The following is a 20,868-nucleotide window of genomic DNA, read 5'->3' as shown; positions in this document are numbered from 1 at the left end:
TATTTATCTAACACAAGGAAGTGATTAAAAATGTATAGAACATCCATTTGCCGGAAAACTAAAAATGTTTAAAAGTGTATAAAGAGGGACTTCCCTGGTGGCGCAGTGGTTAAGAATCCACCTGCCAATGCAGGGGACACGGATTCCATCCCTGGTCTGGGAAGACCCCACATGCCACGGAGCAACTAAGCCTGTGTGCCACAACTACTGAAGCCGGAGTGCCTAGAGCCCATGCTCCGCAACAAGAGAAGCCACTGCAATGAGTAGCCCCCGCTCACCGCAACTAGAGAAAGCCTGCAAGCAGCAACAAAGACCCAACACAGTCAAAAAAAAAAAAAAGTGTGTAATGACATGAGTTGAAAATAGCAAGACAATATTGTATATATGATATGATTTCAATTCTGTTCATTTTAATACATAGAAACGCTTTTATACACAGAAAATTTTTATACATGGGAAAAAAGTGTAAAGTTTGGAAGCTTTCTACAATGGAATATTTACTTGGATAATCAGAAATATAAAAAGTAAAAAAAGAAAAGAAAAACTGAAGAAAGATAAGTGAGAAGGCCAAGTGACTACATATGCAAAAGCACATCAAAGGTTAGCCGTTTTAAACCCTTTTTAGAATAAGGCAGATTAGAAGTCTATGAATGAACGGATGTTAGCGAGTACTAAAAGTTAAAATGCACTATTGGAATTCAGTGAACTTCTGGACAAAACAGTGAATTTGAACCATTGTAGAAGGGCAGGTATGACCTTTACCCTCCTCTATGAATTTGTTAGTGCACAGGGGAGGAAAAACCGCAATTTACTAATTTCTCTTGATAAACTAGTACATAACAATACTAGTAATAACAGTTGCTAACGTTTACTTACTAGGTACCAGACACTGTGCTAAGTAACGTACATGCATACTCTTCAGAAGTGGCTGCAGTATTTCTACATGGGGCAGGTTTTAGAATGTAACTTGTGTGGACCACAGGGCTCAGAGGCTTGAACTGTGGTCGCATGGCGGACCCACTGTGTTTTCTTAAATTATGAGTTTATTTGGGATGGTGTTTATAAGTGTGTGAAAATGGTGCTCTAAAGTCCCAAGAAGTGACAAGTCATCTCTTGGTTCCACCACTGCTGATTTCATTGAATCCGCACAACAACTCGTAAGGCAGATGTTGTTCTTGCCCCATATTCCACAAGAGAAATCTGAGGCTTAGAGAGGTTAATAATTTGCCCAAGCTCTTATAGGTAGGAAGTGAGAGCCCCATTTGAAAATAAATTTGTCTGACTTCTAAACCCATGTTCTTTGTTACAGGGCTAGCCTTGTTGATTTGTGCAAGGGCTAGCCTTGCCCCAAAATTGGTTAATGGATTTCACCTAAGCACAGAAAGTGGCTCAAATCAAATTTCACAGACACGCACGTGCACATATGCGTGTGCGTGCACATATGCATACACACGCACACACACACACCCCCCACACACACACTGAATTTTTTAAAACAGCACAGCAGAAACTACTTAGTGAACACGAGAGAAAAAAAAAAGCATTACTGTATATTGAAAACTGTATGTGTAACAAATATGAGTCTTGTGCTAACTACACAATTTGTCTTTCGGTTTTTGAGGATGACTTGTCCCATTTGCAAATGGGTCAGATTCTTCAGAAGGACCTTAAGATATGTAAAAGAAAGCAGGTATTAAAAGGCCAAGAACATAATTAAAGGGATCTGTAGTGAACAACATACACACAAGCCACTCTGAAAAATACAGCTTGAGATTCGAGGACGGACTCTTGCTCAGAGGTAGAGCCAGTTCCCAAGGAGAATGCACAGGACCCTCCCCCGCCTAATGCTTCCCAGCTTAGTCGGGCAGTCTTCACTTGCCCTTTAAGATCTTGAGTGTTATCAACTGCATTTATTTAAAAGCTTAAGGACTATTAAAGCTATGCCATAGAAAATGCTGGTTGGTGTTGGGGAACTGGAGAACAAAACTACATATTTGTATAAATACGTATATAGTTATAGCAAAAGTGCTGAAAAGACATACTAAAATGTTAACAGTGGCTTTCTCTGGGGAGTGATTTTTATCTCAGTGCTCTGATTTTTTGATGTGTTTTCAAGTTTTCTGGATTTTTTTGTTTGTTCTGTTTTTTATTTATTTATTATTAATTTATTTATTTATTTTTGGCCGTGCCACCCAGTTTGTGGGATCTTAGTTCCCCAACCAGGGATTGAACCCGGGCCCTCAGCAGCAAGAGGGCTGAGTCTTAACCACTGGACCACCAGGGAATTCCCTTCTGGATTGTTTTTGCTAATTTGCACTTAGGATAAAATGCCTTTAAAAGGCATGGTCATCATGCCTACCTTTTGATGTAAATGCAGTACAGTATGCAGTTTTGGAACAAGATATGAACAGAAATTCAAAGGAACAAATAAATACACTGCCACGGAACTCCAGTGCTAGTGAGAGATCTCTGGGACTGTTGGGGGCTCTGGGAGTGGCACAAGGGTGCCCTACATTTGTTAAGTGAAGAATTAAGGGAAGAACAAAGAAGGGAAGGAGGAAAGAAAGGAAGAAAGAAATACAAAGATCTGAGAAGAGAAGATGCTAGGAGAGGCTGAGAAGGTGTCAAATGTTAATTTCATTATTTGGCTGTTTTTTTTCTTTTGGGAAACGGATGACATAGTTTCCTGTTGCTGCTATAACAAATTACTACAAACTAAGTGCACTAAAACAACACAAATTAATTCTCTTATAATTCTGGAGGTCAGAAGTCCAAAATTGGGTCTCATGGGCTAAAATTAAAGTGATGGCAGGGTTGTATTCCTTCTGGAGGCTCTAGGGGAGTATCTGTTCCTTCTCTTTCTAGAGACTGTTTGCCTCCTTCTTATAAGACCCTTGTGATTGGATCCACCAGATAAGCCTGGGCAATCTCTCCATTTTAGGATTTTTAATTTAATCTTATCTGCTAAGTCCCTTTTGCCACATAAGGGAAGCTATTCACAGGTTCTGGAGATTAGGACGTGGATATCTTTGGGGTGAGGGAGGGGGCATTATTCAGCCTGCCACAGAAGGAAACCAATATGTTCTCCTACCTACCCTGTACATCATAAACAGAACCTCATCTCATTTTTCAGTAACCCTTGTGAAATATATGCTAGGATTTGCTTTGAAAAGTTGAGGAAACTGAGCCTCAGCACAATTTGGGATTCTGCTCAAGGTCAAGTAGCTGGGATGTAAACCCCTGTCCCTGAGCCAGAGCTCAAGCCAGTCTGCCTGGTGGCCTTGCCTCCACTCAGCTCTCCCACCCACCTCTACTTCCTCTGTCCTATCTGGGCGTGTCCTCCAACTCCCTGAACAAGCTTAAGCTTCTGTTTCCCAGCTTGTCATGCTCCCCTGATGACGATGTAGCCACGGCTATGTGCTGAGGTGTGCTAATCAAGCAAGCCAAGCCAGCTGCCCCTCAGAATCTTCCTCTAGGCCTTTTCCCAGCTCTCCTTTATTCTCCTTTATTCAGTGAGCATTTTTTGAGCTATTGGGCTGGATGCTAGAGTAGCAGGTAAGATAGAAACCTAAGCTAAAAATGTCAGGACAGTCTAAGTGATACCTATTATACCAGACGTGTGGACTGTAGCATTATAGGAAGCTAGAGCAAGTCTTGGGAACTTTGTGTGAATCTTTCTCATGGACCTTGGGTGAAATTTAAGCTCCAGGAAATAAGCAAAGGCTCCTTTTTCTTTTGAGCTCCTTGGGGGACCAGATGTGATTAATCTTTGTGTTCCCTGTGTCTTTCCCATAACCGTGCTCCATAAATATTTAAAAGTTGGGAACTGGGTCGAGACAGGAACAGGAAAAGGAGCAAGCAGAGTCTGAGACCAACAAAGGGTTAAAGGCCACTGTGGAAGGCAGTCAGTGCTTTCGTTTCTTTTTTTTTTCTCTCTCTCTCTATTCTACCTAGCAACTGATAACACTAACTATTTCCCCTCTTTTTACTGGGAGAGGGCCCTGAGTGTCCCTCAGTTGCTGAATCACTCAAGAGCCAGTAGAGTATAGGTTCCTGAGAGAGCAGCAGGGACCTGTCAGTGTTCCAGATTTTAGAGGACTGATGCATGGCAGAGGACTGATGGAGCTCCTGTTACCTCTCATGGTTGTGTTGGTGGTGAAGCACAGTGATGCCCGTAAGTAACCCAAGTTTTCTTTGCTCTCAACATCTCAGCTGAGGCAGCCTCCGGGAAACAGCGTGTCTTCCTAAAACTTCTGGTGAAATGATGAAGAGGCCAGGGTCAGAAAAGTGTGTTTATTAAACCCAGGACATTAAACCCAGGACTTGGCAGAGCGATGGACTAGCTGTACAGTTTCCCAGTTCATGTGTGTAGGATTTTGATGTCGCCCATCTTCTGAGGGGTTGGAAACCATTCTGGACAGACCTTCTGGGTAACTTCCTCACTTCCTACTTCCCTTCTGAGCATTGCTCCCTTTCTTTTTTGCTCATGTCTTTTCTTTTACTTTTGTTTTCCTTTCTACTAGCTTGGCGAGTCTCATGAGGATGTGGTCAGACTTTCAGGGCCATTGAACAGTAGAGTAGATCTATTGTTCAGGTTTATTTGTTTTTCCTCTTCACCACAAGCCCTACCTGTAACACAAGATCCCAGAAAGATTAAACCATGGTTCTGGACTGGTTTACTGGGTGTAAGAGATATCAACGGAGTAGAAGGAGTTTTTCATAGTTTAAGGAGCCTATGTTACTTGGGAAGCAGTTGCTTTCTGTTGCCCCAAATACACAAGAAGACCCTTGGGCTGGAAGCACCAGGCTTCTCTGCACTAAGCAACTGCTTTCCCAGCTAGGGGCCAACACTCCCAAGGTTGCCAGGCAATGTCTCCATCTCCGTCTGGACCAGCACCATAGGCAGTGATTCGTGAGCGTGACAAGAATGAGCTCTTTCAAATCATCTGTGTGTTAATTAAACAAATGTTGGCTGATGACCTACTATGTGACGGCACTTTTGGGGACATGACTGTGAACAAGACAGACATAGAAACTTAATCCAGAAAAGTCCTACCATTCAAGTCAGAAATGCTTCTATAGAAACTTAATCCAGAAAAGTCCTACCATTCAAGTCAGAAATGGGAAAGACTCAGGGTGAGGGTAAGAGACAGAGGATAAAAAGAGGAAACGAGTGATAGTTCTTTTTTTAAAAATTAATTAATTAATTAATTAAGGCTGTGTTGGGTCTTCGTTGCTGCACGTGGGCTTTCTCTAGTTGCTGTGGGTGGGGGCTGCTCTTTGTCGTGGTGTGTGGGCTTCTCATTGTGGTGGCTTCTCTTGTTGCAGAGCACAGGCTCTAGGCACTACTGAAGTAGTTGCGGTGCACGGGCTCAGTAGTTGTGGCTCACAGGCTCTAGAGCACAGGCTCATTAGTTGTGGTGCACGGGCTTAATTTCTCTGTGGCATGTGGGATCTTCTCAGACCAGGGCTTGAACCCATGTGCCCTGCACGGGCAGGTGGATTCTTAACCACTGTGCCACCAGGGAAGTCCCAGGAGTGATATTTCTAGAATTGTATATTACCTGTATTTGATCCTCAAAGAACTCTCCAATAATATGACCACAATATCCCCTAAACATAATCTTTCATGTGATGGTCTAACTAACCCTTGTGGCAGGCTAAGAAGGAATCCCTATTTCTAGTTGAGGAGACCCAGGCCTAGAGAGGTGGACTCAGCTCACATAATGAGCAGATTCTGAAGTACATGCAGGTCTTTGAGCCCACAGTCTGGGGCTTTCCCGAAATATCCCAGCGCCTCTGGATGTGGACGCTTGGCACTTTGATAATTGGTGCAATGAGAAGTAGAACCAGTCATATATAAAGGGCAGGCAGGGTCCCTTTGTGCTGGTTATTCTCCTTTTGACTCCTTCCACTCCATCCTTCTCTGTCCTGTCTTGTGCCCTGGGAGGCTGACTGCTACAGACAGCATCTCTCAGTCTCTCTTGCAGGCTGATTTCTGTTTGGGTTCACCCAACGGGAGATGCTGAAAGGAGAGCAGTCAGAGAGGAAAGAGAGGTTGGGATGTTTCCTTCTTCCTCTTTCTCCTCTTTCTCTAATGTCTCTGGTAGTTGCCGTGTGCCTCTGCAATGCAGTTTTCACTGAATGGCCCTTTCTCCATGGTTCTAGCTCCCATTAGGCTTCAGGAACACTATTTGCTCCTCTAATCTCTACAGCCCTAGGGGTAGTAATGGCTTCCTATAGTTGCTTCTGGGTGCCTTATCATCCCTCATTTGTTCCTGTAACCTTGGCTGTACCCCTGCATGGAGTCCCTTCATTAAAGTTTCTTCTTGTGACTCATCTGGAATGAAGGCTGTTAACTGCCAGGACACTGACAGAGTGTTCTGAGCCTTGAGGGATGCTGACAGGGAAGGGAGATGGGGTTATGAAAAAGGACTTGGTCTACTTGATATTTGGGCCTAATGCTAGCTCTGAGTAGGAGCTTCTAGACCCGAAACGCAGGGAGGAGATATCAGGGTGTTTGGAGCACAGCTCAGTGACAAGATCACTCCAACATCACTTCCTCCGGTGTTTGCTTTCATTGACTCCATGGCCTGCAGTAGAGATTGCTCTTTCCTCTGTATTTTCATAGCTCCTGGTCACAGTTTTATAATTTTCTGTCTTCTCATTTTTCTCTTCTTTATTTTCCTTGTACTTCCTAGTGACCGATAGGAATTTAATGAATGCCTCCTGGAATTTATGTTCCAAGGTGATGTCCCTAACAATTTGAAGGGATCCAACCATGTGCCCTAGAGAAATCAGGCAGCAATAATGACTAAATTCACAACTGCGTTTTATTCTAGTTGCAGAATTTGTATGAAAAAGAAAGATGTTTCATGCTTTACAGCTCCTCCTGTTCTTCATTTCAGCCTGTGGGAAACTGAGCTGGTGCTGTGGGTAGGTGTAATCAGGGTGGGGGCTTGCACGGGATGTCTCTGGCAGAGGTGTGTGGTTTGTGTGCTTAATCCTGAAAAAGCCAAGGTCAGTCTCTTGATATTACTCATAATTCTGTGGATATTTCAATCTGCTCTATCAATCTGCCTCATGGATGATGAAGTCCTCCACAGACAAAGGCTGATGATGGATAAGTCCCCTGAATTGTCAACTGGGCTAGTGTTAAAAGACAAGCTTGCAAATTATCTGCTTAGAAATGACCTTGAGTTCAAAGAGTTAACATGAGAAAATATGGGCATTTGCTATAGGCATTATTAGACTTCAGTCTGTTTCCATGGAGCTGTTGCCAAGGCACAAGCAGTAGAATTTCTCCAAGATACTGTTTTACTCCCTTAAGGCCCTCTTCTTCTTGGTTGACATCGAATCTATCTAAATCTGAGAAATTCAACTAATTTGTAGATTGTCTTCTGACTAATGGGAATATTTGTCTATTCTCACTAAAACCCATTGACCTCAGTCATCCTCTTACCCCAGAGGATTGCCAGGGACTCAAAGAAAGGGGCCTAGGCTAAAGATCAAACACGTGGCTCTTTAAACACTTGCTTTATGAAACCCAAATTGAGACAGATGATGAAGGACATTCTTTCTGATGGCCAAATTTATATTTATTATGGAAAACCCTTCAAGAGTGTAAGTACCAAATCACATTTTGTTACAACGTCAATGAATCATTTAAAAAGCATAAAATTCATAAAATTTTGATTCTTCTGGGAAAGAGAAGACATATGGTCATCATTGTATACAGAGAGTACTGAGAAAAACCCCACCAGGGCACATTCATTCATTCTCCAAAGCTCTGCATGGCCCACAGTGGTCTCCCTGCTATTTCTCAAACACATGGAACAGGCAGCTTCCTCAAGGACTTGGGCTTGCTGTTCTGTCTGGAAGGTTCTTCTCCTATGTCTCACCTCCTCACTTTGTTCACATCTCTGCTCAAATGCCACCTGCTCAGAAGGCCTTTCCTGGTCCCTCTACCTAAAAGATCAGCTCTCTTCACACTCTACCTCCTTTCCTTGCCTTTTTTTTTCTTTTTTTTTTGTTTTTCTCTTTTTTTAAAATTTTTTTCTCTTTTCATTTTCTTTTTTTCCCTTTTTCTTCTTTTTCTCTTTCTTTCTTTTTTTTATGTGCATATTTCCATTCCCTGCTTTGTTTCTCTTCACAACCCTTATCAGCAGCTGATCTTGTATTATATCTTTACCTACTGCCAGTCTTCCTTCTTGAATGGAGCTCAGAGGGCTGGGATTTGATGTGTTCATTGTCATATCTCTAGCAGCTAGGACTGTGCCTACTAGAAATTCAGAAAAGAATAAAACTTGAAAGAGACACGGCTAAACTTCAAAGGGTAGCCTCTAAAGAGTAGCTAAAAAGTCAAACTGTCACATTCAACACTTCCGGGCCCTCGAATGAGTTCCTGTGGTGAAAAGAGCTGTTAAAAGAGGGACTGGCAGTTCTTGATGCATATAGAACCACCCACATCACTGCATAGTTTGAGAAGTGTCCAAAGGCCCTCTTAACTAAAAATATCACACTCTACTTCTCCCCCTCATTCCCACGATGCCTGAAATTCCAGAGAGTAGTTCCCAGGAATTATAATCATTTTGACTGTATTAAGGCATTGGGCTACTTGAGAGGGCCAACAAATAATTGGGACTTTGTTGAACTGGTTATCCAATAGGAACCCACAGCCAATTGTAGGAAGAGCTGGGGCCGGAGTCCCCAGGGACTGGGAAATCCAGGACAGTGAGTCATCCCTGACACAAGGGGGCGGGAGAGAGCAATGGTGATAGGAGCAAGGAGCCTGAAACAGAGCCTGGGATGGGGAAGTGCCTCTGCTTCAGACCAGTTGGGCAGTCTAAGAGAGTGGCTTCCTGCCTGAGAGGTCTGGGTGTAATTCCTGGGTCCTCCACTTATGGATTCTCAGGATGATCTTGGGTAATTTTCTTCATCTCTCTGCACCCATTTTCTATCTGTGAAATGGGAATTTTAAGACCTACCTCAAAAGGTTGCAGTGAGGAGTCAATGTAACTCATGTTCATCAAAGGCTTAGCATGGTAGCTAACACATGGCACGCGCTCAAGAAGTAAGTGCGCTTCTGAGGGTTATGATTCAGATTTTGCTGCCCTCCACGGCCCGTGGAAAGCCCAATGTCATAGCAGGTTTTCCACATCCTCCTTGTGGATCCCTTCGTGTGAGAGCAGGATCTCTCTCCTGGCTGCTGGAACACCCCATTGGTATCTCTTTTGTGGCACTTACTGCTTGCTGCCCTGTGTTCCTGTGTTGTATTTGTTTATGTCACATGCTTTAGCTCTCCAATCATACTGTGGATGAAAAGAACTGGTGTCTGATCTGTCTTTCCCTTCCTGACATTGCCTCACAATTCCTCGTGCATGGTGGAAACTCAATCAATATCAGTTGCCCCCATGGAGGAATACCTGAAAACACTTTATCAGTTATTTTATAATCCAGTGATTTTCACAGCTTTTTATCAAAACGGTCCAACTAGTTAATCTACAGGTTAAAAGGAACATCATTTAGGATGTAAAGTCACCACTGCATTTGGTCTGATTGCTGCTGTTCAGTTGTGTTGTTCAGGCTTTTCAGCAATGTCTATCCGAGGCTATTGGGACAGAGCAACAAATTCTCTTTGAGAAGCAGCGTGACTGGCCTGGACAGAAGACCAAGTTCAAAGTTGTAGATTTCAGTTCAGTGAGCAGATTGATGCTGATAATCTGTTCATGGAAAGGGAGAGAGAAACCTTATTTCATAATTACTGCAGCAAGAAGAAAGAATCAGAATGTTAGATTGAATCATATGAAATTGCCATTTTGGTAGATCAAAAACGGTCAAGTACAGGTCTTTACAAATGATTCAGCCTTCATAGTTATTGTGGAAATCTAATCATCCAGGCAACATATCCACAGGATATAACTTATGACAAAGTCTAATGTACCATGAGAGAAAGGGTCCACGGACTTTCCGCTATTTTTTCTGTTCTGAGTTACTGACTTAACATCTGTCAACCAACTTCCCATCACAGCTGAGGTAGCATTTTGGAAGCCCAACTAAGGAGCAAGCGTGACTCATACCTGTGGATGCACCAGATGGGTAATTGGGTCCACGGCAAACGAAGGGAAGAGGGCTGTGATGTCCTGGAGCAGAGCCACGTGGCTGCTCGAGGCTGGATGGGCAGATGACTGGCAGATGGAGGCCAGCCTTTAGGGGCAGAGCAACCTTTGAAGTCAGGGCCGGCTAACGGAGAAAAACTGCTCCAAAACCAGGAAGAAGACTGAGGTTGAGGTTGGAGAAAAGGGCACTACACTGTCGTTGGACAGTATTGGCGACACACCATGTGTCTCTCTATTTACCTCATAAATTCTGGATACTGAAAATCTTTATGAGGTTACATTTTTATAAGAAAGCGAAATTACATGAATTGTAAATATTATGTATGGAGATGATGTCAGTGATACTCATTTAGGATAAATTCTCCCATTGAGCAGTAATGCCCCAACTTGGTAATACTTTTTTTTTTTGCTTGTTGGCATCTACTAGGCATGTAGACCCCAGATGACATAAAAGGAAACTCAGACTCCAAGGGAAATTCTGTATGTCAATAACACAGTCTCTTTTTAAATTCCTTCTTCCTTCCTCTCTCCCATTCTTTGTCTGGAATTTGATTTCTATGAGGTTTTCTGCTATCAGTAACTGCAGAAGCAATTCCTACCTATTTCTTTTCCCCTCATTCCCTCAGCTCCAGCCTCAGGCCTTATTGCTGCTCCTGGAATGTGGCAGCTTGACCTTTCCTCGGGGCCTTTGTACAGCCCCCTCACCCCCCAGCCTGCACTGTGGTCCCCAGATATCTGCTCCCTCGCTCCCTGCAGGCACTTGTTCAGAAGTCTCCTTCTCAGAGCAGCCTTTCCCATGTATTGATGTTTAGAACTATATTGCTTAGTCCTCTTTGCAACTTTATTTTCCTCCTTTGTACTTTTTAAACGACATGTTACATGTTTTTATTTTATACTGTCTGCCTTCCTCCTCTCCTCCCATCAGGAGGTAGGCGCCAGAAGAGCAGACATTTTTATCTGTTTTGTCTGTGGTGTGCTCGGGGCCTGGAACAGCGCCTGGCACAGAGGAGGTGCCCACATTTTGAATTTGTTGAATACTCAGATGGAGACGAAGAGAGTGTGAGAACGGATGTCCACGACTTGCTCTTTTGCCTCCATCTTTAAACAGTTGCACATCCGCAGAGGGGCCACGAAACCTTTCCAGATGTGGAGAACTAGAACTGTTTTGCAAAATCGGTTGCAGAGTCAACCATATTACACCTTTGGCAGACTCCAGGCTGGATGTAAATTAGATTTCAGCTCTGCTCCCCATTCACCAGCCTGCCCTTTATGAAAAGCATTTTTTAAAGTATAAGTGCCTGGGAATTTCCTGGTGGTCCAGTGGTTAGAACTCGGCGGCAGAGAAATTCAAACAGGTTTGTTTCATGGTAGCCTACTGTTGACCCGTAGTGATTGTTACAGTTTTTATGGTAATATTTGGCCAGAAGAAAAAGTAGAGAAGGAATAGGAAAATGGTTGCCAGAGATTGCTTGGTATAACAGGAAAATCATTATGCTTTTTGAAAATTTTCCTCAGGAGGCCTGAGTCCTTACGTAGGTTCTCACTGTGAGTCGGTCAGGCAGGCTGACCTGGTGTGTGTGTGTATGTGTGTGTGTACATGTGCATGCACAGCAGTGAGGTGGGGCCCTCATTTACCCACCTGGAGCCTCTGTTGGTGAAACGTAGGGGTTGGGTTATTAGAGTTTTCAAACCCTCAGAGTCCCTTGGGACAGCTCTCCCCCAGGGACCCAGTGAGTGGTCCCGGGCTCTTCCTCCACAGGCCAGAACACTCTGCTTCACTTAGAAGTTGAGTTACCTGTAAAAGTTCATCCTAAGGTTTCCAAACCTGAACACAACAGGCTTCAAGTCTCAGTTAAAGCTCCAAAGTCCTTCCCAGGTCGCAGTTCCTGGGGTTCTGTGATTCCATAAGAGGAAGCAGCAGCTGGGTCCCTGGAAGAATGGGTGCAGCTGAACATGGAGGACAAAGGTGGGGATCAAACGGGATGCAGCTTATGGCCCCAGATCAGCCAGGACGCTAAATATCTGTCTTCTTTGCCTCTCTCCCAGGGACTCACTCTCTGAGATATTTTCGCCTGGGCATATCGTATCCTGGCTATGGGATCCCTGAATTTATTTCAGTTGGGTATGTGGATTCTCACCCCATCACCTCGTATGACAGTGTCACTCGGCAGAAGGAGCCTCGGGCCCCGTGGATGGCGGAGAACCTGGCGCCGGATCACTGGGAGAGGCACACACAGCTGCTGCGGGGCTGGCAGCAGACTTTCAAGGTGGAACTGAAGCAGCTGCAGCGTCACTACAATCACTCAGGTGGTAAAGGCAGGGGAGATGAATGCTTTCCACCTCCAGCCCCAACCCGGTAGAGGCCCCTGGGCCGACAGTGAATGTGAGCCGTTGCTGAGTGGCATTCTTTTGGCAAAGCTTGGACAATCTGGTTGAAGGGCTGCAGTGCCTGCCATCTGTCCTGTGCATTTTCCAAATTGTCTGTTTCTTCCCCAGGAGCCCTTTGCCCCCATATAACTATCCCATTCACATTCAGGCTGCTGACCTGCATCTTCTCCCTTCTCGTCCTAAATGTGGCCAGTGCGTGTCTCATTTCCTGGCGGCCAAGCTTAGTGAGGTTCTTGCTTATGTGCAATGAGTTACTAAATACATTAACTTTCCCAGGGATATTTCTGGCTCCCGCATCTCTCTCCCTTCTCCACTGCACGAAAAAGTTTATCAATTAGTTGTTCCCAATACAGGATAACTCCCAAGGCAGGAATTATCATAATCCTTTGGCATGTAGTAGGTACTCCACAGATATCTGTAGATAGACGGACTTACATCACAGGGATGCCATGGCAGGCCTGTGCAGTGATGTATTTGGGGGTAGAAGATGCTTCCAGCCATGCTCCCTGTCACATCACCTGGGCACCCACCTCTGCATCCCCATGTCAACCACTCCCTTCCTGCCTACATGTGTATTGCAGGGTTTCACACTTACCAGAGAATGATGGGCTGTGAGTTACTGGAGGATGGAACCACCACGGGGTTTCTCCAATATGCATATGACGGACAGGATTTCATTATCTTCGATAAAGATACCCTCTCCTGGATGGCTATGGACAATGTGGCTCACATCACCAAGCAGGCATGGGAGGCCAATCAGCATGAGCTACAATATCAAAAGAATTGGCTGGAAGAAGAATGTATTGACTGCTTAAAGAGATATCTGGAGTATGGGAAAGATACCCTACAAAGGACAGGTAAAAAGGAGGGAGAACTCTTTGTCCTCATATCCTCAGAACCCGTGGGTTTCTTAATTTATTTGGTTGCACCAGGTCTTAGTTGCAGCAGACGTGTTCCTTAGTTGCAGCCAGGGAGGGGGGCTCCTTAGTTGTAGCATGCAAACTCTTAGTTGCGGAATGCGTGTGGGGTCTAGCTCCCTGACTAGGGATTGAATGCCGGCCCCCTGCATTGAGAGCATGGAGTCTTAACCTCTGGGAAGTCCCAGGACCGTGGTTTTATACATAACTTCCTCTCATTTAGGTTATAGTCACCCTATTCTGAAATCCATTTTGTTACTCTCATGTTCTGTAACTTTCCCTAGTTACTTTTTATCAGCATTTTGACAACATTCAGCAATTCTACTTGTCTTGACAGAGTGGAGTACCTCCAGGGACACTTCCTTTGGGGGCGTCCAGTGAGACAAATCCTTCCATCTCCTGTCAATGATGAGTTGGGAAGTACTTTGGGAGGCTGTGTAATTCTTCAAGTTGTATAGTAACCAAGGGCTCACACAACACCAGGATGAGTGAAAATCTGAAATTACAAAGAAGACAAACAGAGGGTCTTTGCTTTACTAAAGAAGTTAGGATAAGATTCCTTTCTGTAAAAAGCTCCTCTTATATGAGGGTGAGTCAAAAATTATCCACACTCTGGCTGTGTGGCCAACAGAAGTTTTAATACAACCGGAGTGTGGATAATTTTTGAAGCGCCCTCATACAGCAAAGATATGCTTCAGTTGGTCAACTTTTAGTTAACATAGGACTTTTCATGTATGCTCTCATTATTCAAAATGAATTATGCGTGCATCATGCCATGGGAAATTCCCAGACACAGTGTGTATTTTTCCCGCAGGAGTGATTTTTAATGGTGGGGCTTTCCAGAGCTATGGCAGCCCCTCAGGGAGGCATCTGGTCCCCAGGTATGAATGTGGAGTCTCTGTTAAGCACATTAGTTTTGGAGGCAGATGATGGGAGTTTGTATCAATTCTTCCACTCACTAGCTGAGTAACCATCTTAATTTTAATGGTTGCAGGTAACAGAAGTCTACTTAAACTGGCTTTAGCACAAAGAATTTGTTGTTGGTGAACCTGAGTTCTGGGTTATTCTTGGTTTTAGATGCTTCCAGCAATGAAGAAAATTAATTAGGAAAAGCAGCTGCCAAGTTCTAATATTGTATACTCAGTACATAAGATACTTCTATTTAACTTGAACTTATTCTTCCTAGAGCCCCCACTGGTCAGAATAAATCGCAAAGAAACCTTTCCAGGGATTACAACTCTTTACTGCAGAGCTCACGGCTTTTACCCCCCAGAAATTTCCATGATCTGGTTGAAAAATGGGGAAGAAATTTTCCAAGAAATGGATTATGGAGACATTCTTCCCAGTGGGGATGGGACCTATCAGACATGGGTGTCAGTTGAACTGGATCCTCAGAGCAGCGACCTTTACTCCTGTCACGTTGAGCACGGGGGTGTACGCATGGTTCTTCAGGGTTCCCAGGGTAAGGATGGATTGTGGCTGTCTGGGGCGTGAGACTGAGGAAGGGGGGTGAGCGGGAAACATGGGTCACTGTGTGCTTTAGAATGAGTCTGTTAAATCAGAGTTTTTCTCACTTTTGGGTCTCAAGCCTACTTTATACTCTTAAAAAAATTGTTGAGTAACCCAAAGAGCTTTTGTTTATGTAAGTTATCTCTGTTTCTATTTACTGTACTACAAATCAAATTTTTTTTTTTAAAAATTGAACACTAGAAAACACAAGAACATATTCCATTTCCTATCAGAGTGATGATGTCATCTCATATCATGTGGTCTCTAGAAAACACCATGCCCATGTGAGAGATGGAGATCTGAAAAAGGGAAATTATGACTTAGATCTCATGGACTCCCTGACTGGGTCTTGAGGAGCCCTCGGGCATTTAGACCATTGGGAACTATTGTTCCTCTGTTTTAGGTTACTCTCCACAGAGCTATGAAGTAAGAAATGACAGTAAGAAAAGTAGTGTTGGGCTTCCTGATGATCACAAGGACAAAAGTTCCCAAAAGTTAACACAGAAGGGGAGGAGCACTTGTGGATTTTCCCTCATTTGCTTGCTTTTAGAATTGGAAACTATGCTTCTGGCGATGAAAGCTGTTGGATTCATTCTCCTCGGCATTGCCCTGGCTGGAGTTGGCTTCCTAGCCTGGAGGAGGAAGACCCGAGGTGAGAGTCTTGTGGAAGGATCATAGGGGTTGATGGACTGTCTCTCCACAGCTCCACAGAGTTTTATTTTCTGCACTTGCCACTCCAAGCTCCATTTAGAAATGGGTTGGGCCTCATTTTGCAATCACAGGACCAGGAACACCTCTCTCACCATACAGGGAACACACACCGTGGATGATGCTTACAAGGCGAGTGGTCTGTTTCATTGGTGGTGCCTGACTTCAACAAAGTAATACAGTTTCTGTCCAGGTGGACTCTCCTCCTAGAAGCTGGGTCAGAGAAGATACAGTGACATTGATTTGTCTTTTTCCAAATGATATCATTATTATTAATTACTATTGACTTTTGAGGGAATTGTGTCCTTTGTTTCAAGACTTCAGTAAGTTTTCGCATTTTTACAAACATTATTCTGCCTCAATCATATGGAAGTCCCTTTTCTTCTAAATTCGTCTTTCAATCCACGAAACATGGAAGAGTAGATACTTTTGGAAAATGAAACCCAGGGTAAGAAAAAGGGGAAGGAGAAATGGGAGAGATATAGGCTCTTGGTACCTTGGGGAAATACTTCATTCATTCAATAAACATGTACTAAATGCCTACTATGTTCTAGGCAGTGTATTAAATGCAGAGATATAGCAATGCAAAAGACAGACATGATCCCTGTTAGAGAGCTTACAGTTTAGTCTTGTAAGGTCATTCCCCACCTCTAGGTTCACTAGGTGCTCAGGTTGATCACAGCATAATATTGATGAGACCTGGATTATGGGTTTGAATCCAGTGTGGGCCAGGAGTTTGGCTTTGCTTCATAGCCATAGACTTAAACCCTGATTCAGGTGATACTTGAATACCTGAACTAATAGCGTGCAAAGCATGCTATTAGTTCAAAGTAAAACCAACCCTCTACTAGAAAATTAACTCAGAGTTAATGGCTCATTATGTTTTCTTTATAACGTATAGCACGAATCCCAATCCAATAAATGGTAGCAGCTGCTGAGGCAAAAACAAACAAACAAACAAACAAACTTTTTTTATGCAATGACACACCTGTCTCAAGAATGATGTGCACTGTGAGTTCCTGTGTTTTATCTTGTGGAGTTTGTGAATTTGAGTTAAAGTTTGTCAAGCACTAAGAGAATCTTGACCAAGCAGGCTAAAAATGTCAATACTGGCTTCTCAGACTTTGCTGAACGTTGCATAATTTATTTTTGAGCTATAAGGAAAAATGCACACATCTGACTAAAAACTGTTTTCCTTTCAGAGCGAAATGGAGCTGTCTACTTTCCTCCACCAGATCACTGATGGGAGATGTCTATTTTCCAGCTGTCTTTCCTCTAGGAGCCATGGTCCCCTCTGTCCCATATGGACTCAGGTCCATCATTCAAAGCTCTTGACCACACCCACAAAACAGACCTGGACATTATAGGATAAAGTATTTATGGCAGAAAGATAGGAATGAAAAATGGAATATTTCCTACAAAATCAATAAACAAAGGGTGTCACAGTCATCAAGGATTGCAGCCCTTGCTGAAAAGAATACCTGCCATCAGACTGCAGCCACTCCCTGTGGTGAGTCCTGAGGACACTCAGGATGTGTCAGGATACTGGCCCAGATGGCAGAGGTGCATATCCAAGGAAGGATTTCAGTGAGCCCAGATTCTTGCATCTTCCCTCACATAAAATAGCGCTAAATTCCTTAACTTGAGATATCTGGTTTCCTTTAATTAACAATAATCTTTTGATGTTCCTAACTACCTGTCCTTTGTTGCAAAACTCCTATACATCCTGGCTCCTCCCCTCACCTCCTTGGAGCAGTTTCTCAGAGCTGTCTGAAATGCTGTCTCCCGGGCTGCAGTCCTCATTTTGCCCCAAATAAAACTTACCTCGCAACTCTCACACTATGTATATATCTTTTTTAAGTCAACAGAAGCTACAACATTTTATTTGTTCTTTGGCTCCAAAAAGACTGTCAGCTATCAGGCTCTTTTGATGGACTCCTTTATTACATGTCCTCTAACGGTGGCTGCTCTCATGACACAACAGTCCCTTACATCCCATTTGTCAACAATGGTTTGCGGGGACACTTGAGAATCTCAGGGCTGGGAGAAACCTTCAATCCAGGGCTGGAAATGTCTTCTCCAGTGCCTTTGCCTTTAGCATCCAGCCTCCATTTGAATTCCACCAGTGAAGGGCAGCTCACTACTTCATAAAATGGCCTTTCTTTTCTTTCATGAGAGTATCAACTATGCAAGAGCTGTAGGTGCCACGACTGTGACCTACAGACAGGCTGGACCACCCCATGAGGGCAGCTGGTGAGTTTCTGCAATGGCCTGCGGAGTGGTGGGATTACTTTACACCTTTCCTGGCCTGAGGGAAAGCAAAAGTGCCCTGTTCTTATGGCAGCTCTGCCTGGTAGCTTGGCATCTTGGAAATATACCTGGGTGGATCTGTGGAGGTGATCTCATTCTTTCTGTCTTTCGCAGGCAAGTAAGAAAAATAATTATCAGACATCATCACCTTCAGTGGAAATACAGAGACTTGCCATCTTTTATGGTAAAAATGATAGTATATCTCAGAAAAGGGTTCAGTTCTAATTTCTGTCCTTCCTCTACTGGCTTAGTGTAGATGGGCTCAACTCACCTTTATACATGTGCTTTTTCTCCATACATCTGCACTGGGAATAAATAAAAGCCCCGCTGTGAGAATGAACAACCCCTCAATCCTCCTTACTATTCCCGACCTCCTAAAATCCTCGCCAGCATTTACCTCTTGTCCTGCGCTGTGTCGCCACGGGTCCTTGGGTTGACCATCACTTATACATTCATCTGTCCCACTTCACTGACTCTGTCTGACCACACACCTCAGCTCTGATACTCACTTCAGTGGCCCCAACTTTGACAACTTACTTTGGACATGTGCGTCAGACCTGACCTTTGCTCTCCCTTGACCATGACATTTGCCCTCTGGCTTTAATTCACAGCCACAGGTGCAGACACTCTCGGCATGCCAGGGCTATTCCTTGCTCCGCTGTCCCCACATCCTTCCACGGATGAAGCTCCCACCCCCTCCCCGTGCGTCTCTTTCCTGGCGCCAGCTGAGTTGCATAAGAGAACAGTTGTGTTTGTTTATTTTGCTTTTAGGGTTGCCATGGGTAATTTCCATACCATGTTTTAAGCAGTGTTGCGCTGTGAAGAGACCAGCTTTATTTCTGGAATGGTTTCTTCTTACAATTAGAATAGTTAGGGCTTAAAATATTTTTGGATGGACACTTACAGTGATTCAGGTGCTGTATCTCTACAAATGTGTTCTCCAACTGCATGGTACTCTCATCAAAGACATGAATGCTCAAAGCCTTTTTGTGCTCCCAGGGCCCTGACGTACATTTAACATATAATAAAAATGTCCACGTGGACGAGGAGGAGGAAGCGGAGGCAAGGGCAAAGGCAAGGATGTGATGGCGAGACATTTTATAAAGCACTTACAGCATTCCCTTGGGGATTTTATAATATAAAGAGAGTTATATAACTATAATATAAAGGGATGATTTTCAATAATACCTAAAATTTTGCACATTCATTTTACAAGTGGCTCAAGATTACATTATTTCTTAATAATTTTAGACTTGTTGCATCAACTCATGTTTTTTGATTACAGATCCTCAGTAATTGGAAACCATGAAATATTTGCTAGCATAATCTAAACATTAAAAACAAAGTATTGTGCTATCACCATGATCGTGTTTTGACTTTGGATTGTCTCTACTTAATACTTGGGTTAAGAACACTGGATGAGAAATCTGTTCAACTCTCTTCTTTTTTTTTTTTTTAACTCTATTATCTGTTTTCTTTTTAAGCACATACAGACCAAGATGTATGGATAGTATCCTTAAATGGCAGTGTAACAGGGAGGGAAGGAAAGCAGTTCAAAGAGCTGGGTGAGCGTCAGGCAAAGTTTTCCGGGACTAGGCTCCTCTGTTATAGGGGTGAGCGGTCCCATCAGCGCGCTGGACTCCTCTGCCTTTCCCACTACCTTCAAGTCTTTCTAGGCTGTTCCGTATTTCCGAGGAACCAGGTACTTGGTTTCTCCTTGTCTGTCTACTTTTGACCTAAGAGGAGATCATTTTCACAGTTGTGGCCACGAGGAATAGTTGTCCACTAGGGAGGCCAGTTGATCATTTTCTGGCAGGGTCCCTCTGAGTAGCCACACCTTATTTTGATGGCCCGTGTTTGGGGTCTTTGCCTTAACATGTGCATGTGACGTATCCCCACGGGTACATAAACGGCAGTGCCAATGCATTCATTTACTGTGAGAAACACGGCTGCCAAGTGGGTCAGATGTTTGTCTCAGCTGGTCAGTACATCTTCCAGCAGCAGAGTCTACATGAGAACAACTAATCACAGACAGAGCTGTGTGTGGTGGCCCCAGAATTGGTGCACAGGGGTGGGGGTGGGGCAATTCTTGCTCTTTATCTCCCCCTTTCCAGGGTTCCAGGGTTAGCTTTGATTCCCACACTATTAGTTCACAGAACATTCTCCAGGGAGAGTGGGCAGCAGCACACTGGGTGGCTTCTAGAATAACAAAAGGTTTTTGTCTCACTGTTTCGGAGACCAGAAGTCCAAAATCAAGGTGCTGACAGAGCTGTGCTCCCTCTGAAAGCACTAGGGAAATACCTGTCCCAGACTGTTCTCCTAGCTTCTGGTAGTTCCTTGGCTTGTGGCTGTATATCTCCAGTCTTCACATGGTATTCTCCCTGTATGTGTGTTTCTGTGTCCAAATTTCCCTTTTTATAAGGATACCAGTCATACTGGATTAGGGGTCCATGCTACTCCAGTAGGACCTCAACTTAACTAACTACATCTGCAACTACTCTATTTCCAAATAAGGTCACATTCTTATGTACTGGGGTTAGGACTTGAATTTTGGGGTGTACACAACTCAACCCATAGCACACCCATACCAAGCCTCTACAGGCTCCCCTCAATCCAACAAAAGCTCCTTTTACTCCAGTGAATCAGCTAGCACTTAGGAAATCAAACTAATTAAATGAATTCTCCCTATAGTGAGATTGACTAGTAAGCAGTCCACCTTACCTTAACTCTCCATGAGAAGAGTTAAGTCAAATGAATCTGGCAGAATTTTGGATGGTTCTGGGGGAATTTGGGGGACAGCAATCCTTTCATTAAATCACACCACTCAGGGGACTTCCTTGGTGGCACAGTGGTTAAGAATCCACCTGCCAATGCAGGGGACACGGGTTCAATCCCTGGTCCGGGAAGATCCCACATGC

The 20,868-nt window shown here is 43.9% G+C and overlaps 1 protein-coding gene and 1 non-coding gene across 3 annotated transcripts; one reads left to right on the top strand and one right to left on the bottom strand.

Moving 5' to 3' along the window:
- Positions 1 to 2,211: 2,211 nt before the first annotated feature.
- TRNAK-CUU (transfer RNA lysine (anticodon CUU)) lies at positions 2,212 to 2,284 on the bottom strand. The gene has a single exon. It is a non-coding gene; the product is annotated as a tRNA-Lys (tRNA).
- Positions 2,285 to 4,042: 1,758 nt separating this feature from the next.
- LOC130849255 (major histocompatibility complex class I-related gene protein) lies at positions 4,043 to 17,509 on the top strand. Of its 2 annotated transcripts, XM_057728000.1 has the most exons (6): positions 4,043 to 4,174; positions 12,165 to 12,425; positions 13,088 to 13,363; positions 14,610 to 14,885; positions 15,483 to 15,584; positions 16,843 to 17,509. In XM_057728000.1, the coding sequence occupies exons 1-6, from the start codon at positions 4,102 to 4,104 to the stop codon at positions 16,881 to 16,883; spliced, it is 1,029 nt and encodes a 342-aa protein (XP_057583983.1). In that variant the 5' UTR covers positions 4,043 to 4,101; the 3' UTR covers positions 16,884 to 17,509. The 2 variants fall into 2 exon arrangements, with proteins under 2 accessions (XP_057583983.1, XP_057583984.1); XM_057728001.1 differs by lacking the exon at positions 14,610 to 14,885.
- Positions 17,510 to 20,868: the final 3,359 nt, after the last annotated feature.

This window comes from Hippopotamus amphibius, chromosome 3 (genome assembly GCF_030028045.1).
Source record: "Hippopotamus amphibius kiboko isolate mHipAmp2 chromosome 3, mHipAmp2.hap2, whole genome shotgun sequence".
In the NCBI taxonomy this organism is placed as follows: Eukaryota; Metazoa; Chordata; class Mammalia; order Artiodactyla; family Hippopotamidae; genus Hippopotamus; species Hippopotamus amphibius.
This window is presented reverse-complemented; position numbering and strand designations above follow the sequence as displayed.